Consider the following 14,023-nt stretch of genomic DNA (forward strand, 5'->3'; position numbering starts at 1 on the left):
TAACTCTACAGAGTTATTATGTTGTGGTTAGATGTATATGCAGCAGTTTCGATTCCCATTCAACAATTCTATATAAGTAGTTCTGTGACATTGGTTACAATCTTCACAATGAGTGAACATTCTCATTACTTCCATTCTGGTTGTTCCATTTCTATTAATCTAGTTTCCTTGTCCCCTTCTTGTCTTTGTTTTAAAATAAATGTTGACCATTTGGTCTCATATAGGTGACTTTTAAAGAAATATAGTACTTATGGTGATAATCATTATTTTTTTTAACCAATTTGTAATTTGGTTACAAGGTGACCTTAGGGTTTAGTTTTGATTCAAGGTTTGAAGAGTATCTTAGAACGATAGTCTTGGGAAATCCTTCAGTCTCAACCAGCCTGGTAATTCTGGGTTTTGTTTTGTTTTTAGGAATTTGTTCTAAAATTTTCTCCCATTCTGTTAGGGTCCATATATTGTGACGCTGATTAGAAAAACCAGTAGACGCAGCCAGGCATCATGTAATTCTTCTGGTCTCAGGGTAGATGAGGTCATGGTTCATGTAGACTATTTGTCCTATAGACTAGTTTCTTTTTCAAGTCCTTGGTTTCTTTCTTTCTCTATTGCTCCAGGACAGCAGAGACCAATAGTTGTATGTTAGATGGCTATTTGCAAGCTTTAAGATCACAGAAACTAGAATGTAGAATGTACTCACCAAACTAGAATGTAGAATATAACTTTATGAACTATATTATGTCAATTGATTGAGATGGCCAACAAGACTATGATCCTAATCCTTCAAACCCAGTAATCCAATCCCACGAGCTGTTTGTCTAAGAAGTATCCATAACTATGCCCCTGCTAAAGGGGCAGTGAGGCAGCATCTTTTGACTTCCTCTACCTACACAAAAGGAAGACAGAATTACCATCAGGAGCCCAAGGCCTATTCCTGTGACACCAGACATGCCAGCACCCTCCAGCCCTCTTACCAACCATTCTTGACACCAACTGTCCTTCCCACGACACCTACTACCTCTTTGCTGGGTTCAGTTATTCCCTGAAGTGGCTACACAGAACTCACAGATTAGGGAGTTTATTAGGGAAACAACAGGCTACAATTCAAGTTCAGGAAAGCATTCAGGATACAGTGCCTTGATCAGATACAGTGTCTGCTGTGCCCTTAGACACGCCCGTTGGTCTCTCAGCCTGGCCTCTGCCTCTGTGGGCCAGGTAAACCTGCCCTTCTGTCCCATGCCTCTTAGTTCCACTGCCGCTGTCTCTAAACTGGGCATCTCTCTCAGCTAGCAGTGAGATTCTCCCTCTGCCTCAAGAAGGGCTCATGTTAAGCTTGGCAGAGTGGCAAAACTAACCAATCCCAACATCAGAGCTCTTTCCCAGAAGATTGCTTTGTGCCGCTCCAACAGAAATACCCCAGTGGATGACTTTAATACTTAGGAATTTAAAAGCAGCTATTCGGAGCTCTGGTAGCATAGTGCCTAAGGCACTTGACTGCTAACCAGAAGGCTGCCGGTTCAAACCCGCTAGTCACTCCTCGGAAGGAAGGTGGGGCAATCTACTTCGGTAGTGATACTGCCTCAGAAACCCAAGGAGGGGTCGCTATGAGTCAGGTCCAGCTCGACAGCACATAACAACAACAACAATTCAGTGCTCACAGCAAATTCCACCATGGAGTTAATTACCAGTCTCATTATATGGAAATAACTACTACCAGCTGCCCAGCCAAGGTGACACATATTTGCATGGTCCCTCTCAGTAATCTGGTGAGAATTACAAAGACTATGGTTAGGGAGCTCTGGTAGCATAGTGGCTAAGACACTTGCCTGCTAACCAGACTGCTGGCGGTTCAAACCCACCAGCCACTCCTCGGAAGGAAGGTTGGGCAATCCTACTTCCATAGTGATACTGCCTCGGAAGCCCAAGGAGGGGTCGCTATGAGTTGGGTTTGACTCGACGGCACATAACAACAACATGGCTAGGAAAGCCATACCGTGTAATTCACTACACTGCAACCCCACATGTGCTTTATTACATATATGAATATATGTGCATACAGTCACATAGATGCATATTACAGCACAGTAAATTCCTTAATATGACCCTTCCAGCTGTGCATGGTTTTGTGACTTCTACAAAATGATTGCAAGGGGATCAGAGAGCATTGTAAATAAGATGTATTTCACCTTTGTGAGGGTAAGACTATGCAGATAAGGTGTTTGTAACTCTAATGAGAGGATTGGTCAGTTTTGGTATCCCACTAGGCTTAAAATGAGACATCCCAAAGACAGAAAGAGGTGGCCTTGCTACCATCAAGAAAGAACAGCCAGGGGTGGAGTTCATCCTTTGGACCTGGGGTCTTTGCACTGAGAACCTCATAGACTGAGGAAAAAGAGAAAACTGTAATGCCAGAAATGGTGCAAGACAGTGAGAAGCAGTGGCAGAGAAATAGCCACAGCAGAACCAGAAGACCAACATGAGACAGTGTGGTGCACTTCCTGACCCACTGAGCAAGGTAGCTACAGTGGATGTGCAGACTCACAGAACAAAACAGCTGAGAGCCTTTAGGCAGGAAACTTCCTGGCACAGTGGGGTACCTCCAGGCACCTGGTGTGCTAAAGAGCTCTTCAACACTTGCCCAAGCTGGCAGAGGCCAGGCTAAGGAGTCAAGAGGCTGAAAGGCCAAGGGCAAGAGAGAGGCCTGCTAGTGGGCATGGCTAAGAAGAGGCTGTCCTAATTGAAGAAGTATTTACTGAGTTGTTCCTAATCCTGAGTGGTAACATCTGTTACTACTTTAGTAAACTCCATAATTGTATATTTTATGACTTCCCTGTGACCATTGCAACATATTATTGAGCCCAGCAGAAAAGTAGAGTGTGGTGGGAGGCATGGCTGGTGTCAGAATTGGTAAAAAGGTTGGAACATGGAAGAAGGCTTTTCCTCCATCTCATAGGAATCAGCCTTGGGCTGATGTTGATGGTGATTCTTCTCCACCTTCCTGAAATTAGAGGAGGTCTTACACCATGTCACCGTTTTTACACATATGCATATGAACACGCCTATACATGCACACATATAGTCATACATCACTTAACATCCAAAATATGTTCTGTAAAATAGGATGTTATGTGATTTGGATGTTGTATGAACACCATACTGTAGTCGAGTCCTGTTTTTTTTCTTTAAGCATCTTGAACAAGCTCAGCATCTTAGTAGTGATTGTCAACATGTGAGAGGGATTCATTTTTGTGTTTGGTCCTCAATCCATGTAATTAGCAATTTCACCTTATCTGATATAGGTCCTTCTCAAATTTTCATTAGCCTTGTAGCTTTTAAGGGAGCTCTGGTGGTGTAGTGCCTAAGGCATTTGACTGCTAACCAGAAGACTGGAAGTTCAAACCCATCAGCCACTCCTCTGAAGGAAGGTTGGGCAATCTACTTCTGTAGTGATACCACCTCAGAAATCCAAGGAGGGGTCTCTATGAGTTGGATCCAACTCAATGGCAGTGAGTTAGGGGTTTTTTTGGTTTGTAGCTTTCAGTGGAGTTAATCCATTAACAGCTTGGAGAATTTTTTCTTTGTTTTTGAGGATTGTCATGATTATTGAGTGTGACATGCCTAAACCACGAGCAATAATATTAACTGATTTTCTACCTTCATATCGTTTGGTAAACTCTTGTTTCACTTCCAAATCTGTTCTGCTCCTTTGCCTCTTGCTGCTGCTATCACTAGCTCTGGTTTTGCTGCATTTGGAGCCATGATGCACTTCCCAGTAATATTATTTTTGAAAGAAAATTGAAGAGCGAAATAAAACTACAACACTCAAGAGATTGGCTGTTGCTGTGTATGAATAGAGGCATACACTATTATAGAGTAAAAATTTTGTATAGAAAGTACAGTGCATGCATAAGCCAAGTAACATAGGCATTTATTATGATTATCAACATATATGTATGATAAGTTATACATGTACTGTACCATTATATTTCTGGCAGAGCAATCGCTTTGCATAAAAGAGTCATGAGATACACATGTTGCATGCAAGAAGCTATTACAGTTGCTACATTCCAACTGTTCTCCATTTGGGATTTCTAAACTCTAATATAACCTTATGGTACCATAGGCATATATGTCTGAGTGGAAGTTATGTGGTACATGACTGTATACACATACCTATACACATATATGCCTACATATATAACCATATACCCATTCATATATATTTTGGTTGTTTTTGCTGTTGTTTCAAAGTTATATATGCCATAGCAATTACCAGCAGGTCCTTTTCTCTTGTGTACTTTTTAGTGAAATTATTTACCTTCCTCAAACCATGTACATTTCACCTTCTTTCAGTGTTATCTTTACCATCACAAAAAAAAATGTGTACTATCTAGATGATGACTCCTCCTCTCTGCCCCATCCCTGGTAACCACTAATGAGCATTAGTTTCTGTATATTTATGTGTTCATGTTATTTCATAAAAGTGAGAACATACAATATTTGTTTTTTTGTGATTGACTTATTTTGCTCAATATAATGTCCTCCAGGTTCATCCATGCTACAAGACATGTTAGGAATTCATTTTCTTTTACTGCTGAGTATTATTCCATTGTATGTATATACTACATTACACTCATTCATTGATGGGCACTTGGGTTATTTCCATCTTTTTGCTATTGTAAATAGTGCTATAATGAACATAGGTGTATATATGTCTATTCACATCACTTTTATTAGATCCCTAGGGTATATACCTAGGAATTGCTGGATCATATAGTAGCACTGGGAGCTCTGGTAGCATAGTGCCTAAGGTACTTGACTGCTAACCAGAAGGCTGGCCGTTCAAACCCACTAGCCACTCCTCGGAAGTAAGGTTGGGCAATCTACTTCAATAGTGATACTGCCTCGGCAACCCAAGGAGGGGTCACTATGAGTCAGATTTGACTTGACAGCACATAACAACAACAACAACAACATGGTAGCACTACCTCTTGTTTTTTTAAGGAAATATCAGACTGTTTTCCACATTGACTGTATCATTTTGCATTCCCACCGGCGATGGATGAGGGGCCCAATTTCTCCATAGCCACTTCAACATTTGCTATTTTCCTTTTTTAAAAAAATCTTGCCATCCTAGTGATAGTGAAATGGTATCTCACTGTGGTTTTCATTTGCATTTCTCTGATAGCTAATGATGTTGAGTATGCCTGTTGGCCTTTTGAATATCCTCCTGGGTAAAGTGTCTGTTCAGATCTTTGGTGTAAATTTTTTATTGAATGATTTTTTTTCATAAGTTGTGAAATTTTTCTCTATATTTTAGATATTAGATCCTTATTAGTGACATCATTCCCAAAGATTTTTTCCCAGTTTGTAAGTTGTTTCTTTATTCTTTTGATAAAGTCTTTTTAAGATTGTAAGTATTTATTGCTTATGAGGTCCGAGGAATCTATTTTGCTTTCTATTGCTTGTGCATTCATTGTACCAGCAACTTATTTTTAGCATTTAAAAATCTCTAAATAGAACTCATATATGCTACATCAAACCAAACTCACTGCCATCGCGTCGTATTCAAATCATAGCAACCCCTCCTTGGGTTTCTGAGGCAGTATCACCACACAAGTAGATTGCCCAACCTTCCTTCTGAGGAGTGGCTGGTGGATTTGAACCACCAGACTTCTGGTTAGCAGTCAAATGCCTTAGGCACTACACCACCAGAGCTCCCATATACGCTACATGTTGTGTTGTTGTTATGTGCTGTCGAGTTGTACCTGACTCATAGCGACCCCTCCTTGGGTTTCCAAGGCAATATCACTACGGAAGTAGATTGCCCCATCTTCCTTCCGAGGAGTGGCTGGTGGGTTTGAACTACCAGCCTTCTGGTTAGCAGTCAAGTGCCTTAGGCACTATGCTACCAGAGCTCCCTACATGCTACATAGGATAGCCTAAACACTAAACTTATTTGCTTTAGGCTAGAAATAGACAACTCAGTACAGCAACACTTGTTATCTCTTGGAAATAATAATTATTATTTAATAAAAATTATTTCATAGAAAATAAAAAAATTCAAAATATGAGTTCTTGGCATGGAATTAGTAATAATAGGCAAGGATCTTAGTGGTAAAGATTTGGGGATTCACTAGCATGCAGCCTGCATTATCTTGTCTTTCCAGGTGTTTGTCAGGTCTTCTCAGAAAGCATTGTATTCCTACAAAGCTGTAATCATATCTTTTCATTCTATATATGCCCTAAGTGAATACTGCCACTGAATCACAATATCTCAAACACTGCCATCAAGTTGGATCTGACTCATAATGACCCCTCCCTGGGTTTCCAAGGTGGTATTACTATAGAAGTAGATTGTCCAACTTTCCTTCCGAAGAGTGGCTGGTGGGTTTGACCACCAGTTTCTGGTTAGCAGTCAAATCCCTTAGGCACTGTGCCACCAGAGCTCCTGACGCATAATATATGTGCCCCCAAAAAAGCCTTCTGGACTGAATTTTAATTAAGTTTCATTTGGTGAGAAAAAGTATCTTACTCATTTTTATTTTACTGTTTAGGATAGGCTGAGCTTCTAGAAGTCCAATGAACATCTCTAACTTGAAGTTCTGCATTCCCTTTGATTCGGCTAGAATTTTCACAAATAAACTGCAGTACTCAGACAACAGAACTTAACATCTCTATCTCCTGCACTTTGCACCCTTCCAGCCCTGAATGCAACAAAGTCATGTTAAACGTTATTGATAGGAGTCAAGCCCTATGCTAGAAAGGAAGAAAACTTAAGGAAGAGGAATAGAGAAAGCAGGTAAGTACAGAAAGGTAATAAGAAAAACAGAAGGGAGGAGGAATATTGTTGGAGAGCCAAGAATCAGCAGAGGCATCAGGAGCCCATGGTGGGTCCATAGGCTGCTTTCCCCAAAATTAACACCCAAACACCCTCTCCTTTCATTTCTTATTTTACTTCTCCAGGTCAACTTCCAGGTTTAGTTTTCTTACTTACTTTTCTTATTGCATCTCCATTTTATTAGAAAGATTTGGCAGACACTGTATAGACTATTTGACTTCTTATTTCTTTAGCAAGTTTACTTTCCTAAGCTATAAACTTTAATGTCCTTAACTTGAAGGCAGTAGAGTTTTTGGAATTTGCCAGTTGCTATTGTCCAACTGGGTTCTTTATTTGTTACTCTTACTACCTTTTCATATCTAATCATATGACCTCTTCCCAAAGATGATAGGTTTTTATTAAACTCACTCAAAATATTCTTGCTACACACACACACATATACTATAGTAGCATATAAATACTAAAACAGTCTTCTTTAATTTTGCCCTGTTGAAAGAAACAAAGTATGAATGGCAAAATAGACAAATTCCAACCGGACTGAGTTGCAAAGCTTGAAAGCTCCACTGCTGTTCTATTCTGCATTCCATAAAATAATGAAACATTTCAATTAATGGCAAAGGCCACTTGGTCAGATGCCTAATTACCATCTGGGCAAAAATGACCGTGCTCAATTCACTGTACTGTACATGATAAAATCAAAGATAATCAGTAAACAGAAGAAAAGGAGAAGCAAATTACTTACTAATTGTGGAGAAGAACATGATAACAAAGCCAGCAAACATGGGAATGTGATAGCCAATCCTAAAAAGGAATTAAAAAAGAAAAGACACAGTTCTATTGAAAAAAAAAAAAAACTGCCATTGAGTCGATTTTGACTCCCTGGAGCAACTGGTGTGTTTGAACTGCCAACCTTCTGGTTAGCAGCCAAATTCCTACACCACCAGAGCTCCTTATAACTCTAATACATATATCTGGACTCTATTTTTTAATGTAAGTTGGAGCAGAATGCAATTGAGTACATGCTAAAAGAGGTCTCGGAATGCTGGTGTCAAGATGGGGCATGACATGTGAATGAATACAAGCACACAAGCAAATGTACAAATTTATCTATAGATGAGCCAAAATACTCTTTTCCAGAAATGACAGCCTGGTCAGACTTTATATTCCTTTAGAACATCAGGACAATCCCAAAGACAACTACTAGAAAATATGTAGCTTGAGATAAAACTGTCCCACTCCTACCTTGGTTTCATGGAACCCATATAATATCAACAGTCTGTAATTGCTCACTGATGCTCTTCTTGGTACCAAATATTCATTACATCACAAAGAAATCTGGAGCCCATGGCATTTCCTCAATACCATATAATCCTTTAGAACAATCAACTCTCCAAGCAGCCAGCTCCCCCGGGGACCACCACCTTTATGACGTCTTAGCTCATCCTCTTACTCCTGAGGCCCTGAAGCACTCTGTAGAGCATTGTACCCATTGAGATACCTGTTGGTGAGAGGCCCCACAAATGGGTTGACCAGAAGTTGCATCAGAGCCTTTGAAGCAAACAGAATCCCAACCCATACGTTCTCTTCCTCCAAGAACTCTGTGCCTTGGAAGCAGTTGTCTGTATGCACTGAGATGACTTCAGTGACTGGAAGAAGGGTGGTGCCAGATGTGCCACGGGGTACACTTTCTTCAACAGCCATGGCATTGTTGTCAGAGAAGGAGAAGATGGTAGAAAAGGTAGATGAGGTGAGGGCAGGCTGGGAAGTCACGGCAGGGCCCAGGTGTTCAGAAGTGCTGAATTGTCTAAACTCTGTGGTGTATAGGATGGTAGGCACAATGGGCACTGAAAGTCAAGAAGAAGTGATGAGGGCTAAGGGTAAACTATCTTTTTATCACTACTAAGTACAGGGACATTTCTATGAGGTCCAGTTTTATTTTTAAGGAAGTTGTCTAGGTGATGTGACATGAAGACTACCAAAAGATCATGCCTGCATAAATTATCCTATTAGCTAAAGTTCCTAAAGAATCCTTGGGTGGTACGAATGGTTAACACGTTCAGCTGCTATCCAAAATGTTGGAGATTCAAGTCTACCCAGAGGCACCTCAGAAGAAAGGCCTGGTGATCTATTGCTGAAAAATTAGCCCTTGAAAACCCTATGCAGCTCATCTCTACTCTGACACACAAGGGTCACCATGAGTCAGAGCCCACTTGACAACAACTGGTTTTAACATTCCTAAACTCCAATCATATATTGGATTAACAACTTGTCTCAGGAAGATTCTTCTTTAAAACATATAGCTTGTCCAGGAGGAAAAATATATTGGCCACATATTGGCCACATAATAGCATAACTTAATATAAAGAATGGACTATTAACTGTCAAAAAGTGGGAATGAAATTCTAGAAAGGTAAGTTTCGATAAGGAGTCACATATCCAATAAAAATCATGATTTTTGGAAGAGGAGAGGAAGGAGGAGGAAGAGGAAGCCCTAGCACAGGTTCCAGGTCACCCTGTATTCTGGTCAGATGCTCCTTCTCCTTGAAACTATGCTTGGGAAGCTCCCACCTTCATTTCCTCCTGTCTCCCTCAACCCTAGTAACCTCTAGGTATATTTGAACATAAAAAGAAAATCTCTCATCTATTCACTGCTGAAATCTAGCTGGGTGTGTACTGCCTAATGGGGCCCAAAGCAAATTAACCATTGACACAAAGACCCACTGAACGTACCCACCACAGTCAGAAGCATGTTATCCAGAAGCAGAGCAACAAACACCACTAGCAGCACCAGCTTCCGGGACTCTCTCCTCTCCTTCAGCCACCGCTGGGGAGCTTCTAGAAGCCCACGGAACATGGTAAGGGCTGGGCTGGGGGCGTCTTCTCTTCCAGGTTCCAGGAAGGGTCCTGTTACAGCTACAGGTCTTCTATAGCCTTTATAGAAGAGGAGACAAAGTCTACCACAGACAAGTAAAAGTCACTATTGGAGCGAAAAATACAAAGGGTTATAAGAGTTAGGATGCAAGTATTAGCAGAAGTAGGATGGTGTTTGGAAACTTTTCCATGCCTGAGTCTCTGTTCACTTTTACAAAAGCTAAACGTGTTGACTTCGAGTTGATTCCAATTCATGGTGACCCCATGTGTTACAAGGTAGAACTGTTCCATAGGTTTTTTTTGTTTTTTATGGGGTTTTTTTGTTTTGTTTTTTAATTATTATTTTTATTTTAAGAGCTTGTTTTACATTCTTCATGCATACGTTTAGTTTCATTCCCCATTCGCCATGCCCAACCCTAACCCAGTCTCCTCCCCTCCCTAGCCTGCAACCCTCCCCCTGTGCCCCTCATAATTATGCACTCCCGTTTGTCCTGCATTTCCTCAGTTTGAATGTTGGTCCTCTGGTGTCCCATGGTCTATTGCTCTAAGGGATGTATTACCATTGAATGTGTGGTGCGGCATCCTGGGTTGAGTGGTCTGCGTGTACATCTTGTTAACTATTAGGCTGAGAGCCCACCCTTGGGGGTTAGTTTTATTCCAGAGGCCAAATATATTTCAAGGCCATAGTACTGGGAGTCTCACCAGATTTCATCTGACCAGTAATTCTGGTCATTATTGAGTTTTTGGATTTTGTTCCACGTTTTCCCTCCCACTCTATCCAGGATCTCCATATTTGATCCTTTCCTGAGTGGTTGGCATTGGTAGCCGGGCACCATCCAGTTCTTCTGGTCTCGAGAGCCATTGTGTCCTAGGGCTGATTGCTTCTAAATGCCCTTTTTGTTTTTTGTTTGTTTGTTTGTTTTGTTTTGTTTTGTTTGCATTCTTCTTCACTTCCGATGCTAGGAGACTATTAGCTGCATCTTAGATGGCTGCTTGCAAGCTTTTAAGACCCCAATCACTACTCACCAGTGTAGGATGTGGAGCAACGCTTTTATGTATTTTGCTGTGCCAATTGAGTCTGGTGTCCCCCAATACTATGGTCCTGAGGTAGTAGATCTATTGGATCTCTCTCCTATAGTATCGGGATGTCTGTGAGGGATTACTCTGTGTCTGTCTTCTATTGTTTCTGTAAGGACTGCAGGTATTTTGTTCCATAGGTTTTTAATGGCTGCAATCTTATGGAAATATCCCTGGGTGACACTAACAGTTTGTACTCAATTACTAATCTAAAGTTTGGCAGCTTAAACCCATCTGGCAGTGCCACAGAAAAAAAGGCCAATCTTCTTCCATTAATATTACAGTCAAAACAACTATGGAGCAGTTTTACCCTGTAACACATGGGATCACCGTAAGTTAGAATCGACTTGATGGCAACAATCTTACAGATGCAGATTGCCAGGCCTTTCTCCCATGGTGTCTCTGGGTGGATTTGAATTGCCAATCTTTCTGTTTGTAGCCAAGAACATACTATTTGTGCCACTTATACATCTCAATAACTGTACCTGGCTCCTAGAATGCCTTCTAGATAACTGTATGGGACAAAGAACTCAATTTGACCTTTTGTCTCTGGTTTCTGAAAATAGCTTTTGGAATTCCCCAGCAATCAAGGTGCCCTTTGCTTTCTAAAACAGCCAGACAATGCTTAAACATGTGTAAATGAGTAGGGGCTACACAGACCCCATTGTGGTTCCAACACTCAGGAAGTGTGTGTGAGGTGACACAATACAGTCAACCATGCACATTCATTGACTTAATCTATCATAAGTATGTATTAAGGCCCCAGTCATGCATAGTAATTGAGGCCCCAATAACTAAGGGATTCTACGCCTTAGATCCTTCTTTGTGGGGACTGCTTGGAGTGGCAAGAACATCAATGCCTGGGAGAGTGTGGCATGTCTCTGGAGACAATGGAAGTCTCCTGCAGTGACCACCCCCAGGCCTTGCCTGATGTGTCTCTTCACTTGTATCCTTTCTCATGATAATAAATGGGTAAAGGTAGGTATAGATAGTCTCTGTGAGATCTGTGAGTCATTCTAGCAAATTACTGAACCCACTGGGGCTTTGAAAGCCAGAAGAGAGGCTAGCATTTACCTATTTGGCAGGGGCTGGAAGGACAGAGTTCTAACTTGTGGACGCTCAACTCTGAGTGGTCAGGTCAGAGAGGATGATGGAGAAATGGGAAAAGGGATATGACTTATCTTCACATTTTGAAAATTAACCTTATGCTGGTTATAGCGACCCCTCCTTGGGTTTCTGAGGCGGCATTTCTATGGAAGGAAAATGGGCAATCTACCTCCCTAGTTATACCGCCTCGAAAACCCAAGGAGGGGTTGCTATAAGTCGGGTCCAACTCAATAGCACATAACAACAACAACACATCTCTATGGAAGTAGATTGCCCAACCTTCCTTCTGAGGAGTGGCTGGTGGGTTTGAACCACCAGACTTCTGGTTAGCAGTCACGTGCCTTAGGCACTGTGCCACCAGCGCTACCATTAACATTGCTTATTATTGATATCTTGAATTTTACCTAGCACAGAGTGAAAAGGAGCTCTACAGATCACCTAGCCCTTTGTTTCTCAAACTTCAGACATTTACCCATCACCTTGATGGTTTATACCACAACCAAGGATCAATTATATTGTTATTTAGTGAATCTTTCTCTTTAAATCCACTCTTTTTTTTTTAATTGGAATAACTTTTTTAGAAGTAGTCCTACATACCATGGGAAAAAACAAGTTTATTGGTCTATATCCAAAAAAAAACCCAAACTCACTGCCATCGAGTAGAATCCAACTCATAGCGACCCCTCCTTGGGTTTCCAAGGAGGTGTCACTACAGGAGTAGATTTCCCAACCTTCCTTCTGAGGACAAGATGGCGGGTTTGAACTGCCAGCCTCCTAGTTAGCAGTCAAATGCCTTAGACACTATGCCACCAGAGCTCCCATGATATGTCACTTCATATAAATCAAATACTAACTTTCATAGTTACCTTTCTTATTTAGGATTTTATATACTTAGTTGGCATTTGGTCACAATAACTTGTTAAATTTCAGGTGATAACAGTTTCTGAGAAGAATTTCATTTTCTTTTACATAGCTTCTGTATTTAAATTTTAAAATACATTACTATTGTGAACTATATCCAAAAAAACCAAACTCACTGCCATCGAGTCAGTTCTGACTCATGGAGATCCCTTCTTGGGTTTCCGAGGCAGTATCACTACAGAGTAGACTGCCCAAACCTCCTTCCAAAGAGTGGCTGGTGGGTCTGAACCACCAGCCTTTTGGTTAGCAGTCAAATGCCTTAGGCACTACACTACCAAGTGGTAAAAATTGCATATCCTGATTTGGTAACTCTACTTCTAGGAATCTATCCTAAGAAAATGACCAGAGAAGCAGAAAAAGATTGATGTTTAAAATTTTTAATTGCTGAATTATTTATATCAGTGAAAAAAAAAAATACAACCCACCTAAATGGCTACCAATGTCTACCAGTTAGCAATTGATTAAATCCATTATGGAGCATTTTAATGGTGGAATATTAAGCAGCTCTGAAAAATCATGGTTGCAAATAATTTCAATGTCTTAGAAAATATTCACAATATAATGTATATAAGTAAAAGTTATTAAACTATATTTAGAGCAGACTTCAATTATTAAAATATAAATATATATATGTACATTTTTTAAAAACTGGAAAGATACACACCAAAAATGCCAGTCATTTATAATCAATAACTTAAATTATATTCTTTTTCCATTTTTGTAATTTCTAAATATTCCACAATTAACTGTTTTTATAATCCAAGAAATCAATATTTTTAAGTGATTTTTCATGGGGGTTCGGTAGTGGTGCTGTTTATGTGCCATTGAGTTGATTAAAAGTCACAGCAAATCTATATGACAGAATAGAACTGTCCCAATGGGGTTTCCTAGACTATAATGTCTAGGTTTCCTAGACTGTAATGTCTACATGAGCAGATCTCTAGGTCTTTTTTCCTACATAGTTGTTGTTGTTGTTATGTGCCATTGAGTCAGACCTGACTCATAGCAACCCCTCCTTGGGTTTATGAGGCAGTATCACTATGGAAGTAGTGGGTTCAAATCACCGACCTTTTGCTTAGTAGTCAAGCGTTTCACCATTGTGTCACCAAGGCACCTCTGGAGTTCGGTAATCAGCCTCAAATGTTTGAAATACTGCAAAACCTGACCAACTCTGCTGAAAGCCCAAGGCTGGAATAATATACTCCATGC

The 14,023-nt window shown here is 40.5% G+C and overlaps 1 protein-coding gene across 1 annotated transcript in view; it reads right to left on the reverse strand.

Annotated features, from left to right (window-relative positions):
• SLC18A1 (solute carrier family 18 member A1) overlaps positions 1-9,692 on the reverse strand; it is a 37,513-nt gene extending 27,821 nt beyond the window's left edge. Inside the window, exons 1-3 of the mRNA XM_007935074.1 lie at positions 9,569-9,692; positions 8,337-8,682; positions 7,581-7,639 (exon numbers count right to left, since the gene is read on the reverse strand). Coding sequence (XP_007933265.1) covers positions 7,581-7,639; positions 8,337-8,682; positions 9,569-9,692 — 529 coding nt within the window. The remainder of the gene's footprint in view (positions 1-7,580; positions 7,640-8,336; positions 8,683-9,568) is intronic.
• Positions 9,693-14,023: the final 4,331 nt, after the last annotated feature.

This window comes from Orycteropus afer, unplaced genomic scaffold (genome assembly GCF_000298275.1).
Source record: "Orycteropus afer afer isolate SDZICR_OR568_19922 unplaced genomic scaffold, OryAfe1.0 scaffold00024, whole genome shotgun sequence".
NCBI classification, from domain to species: Eukaryota; Metazoa; Chordata; class Mammalia; order Tubulidentata; family Orycteropodidae; genus Orycteropus; species Orycteropus afer.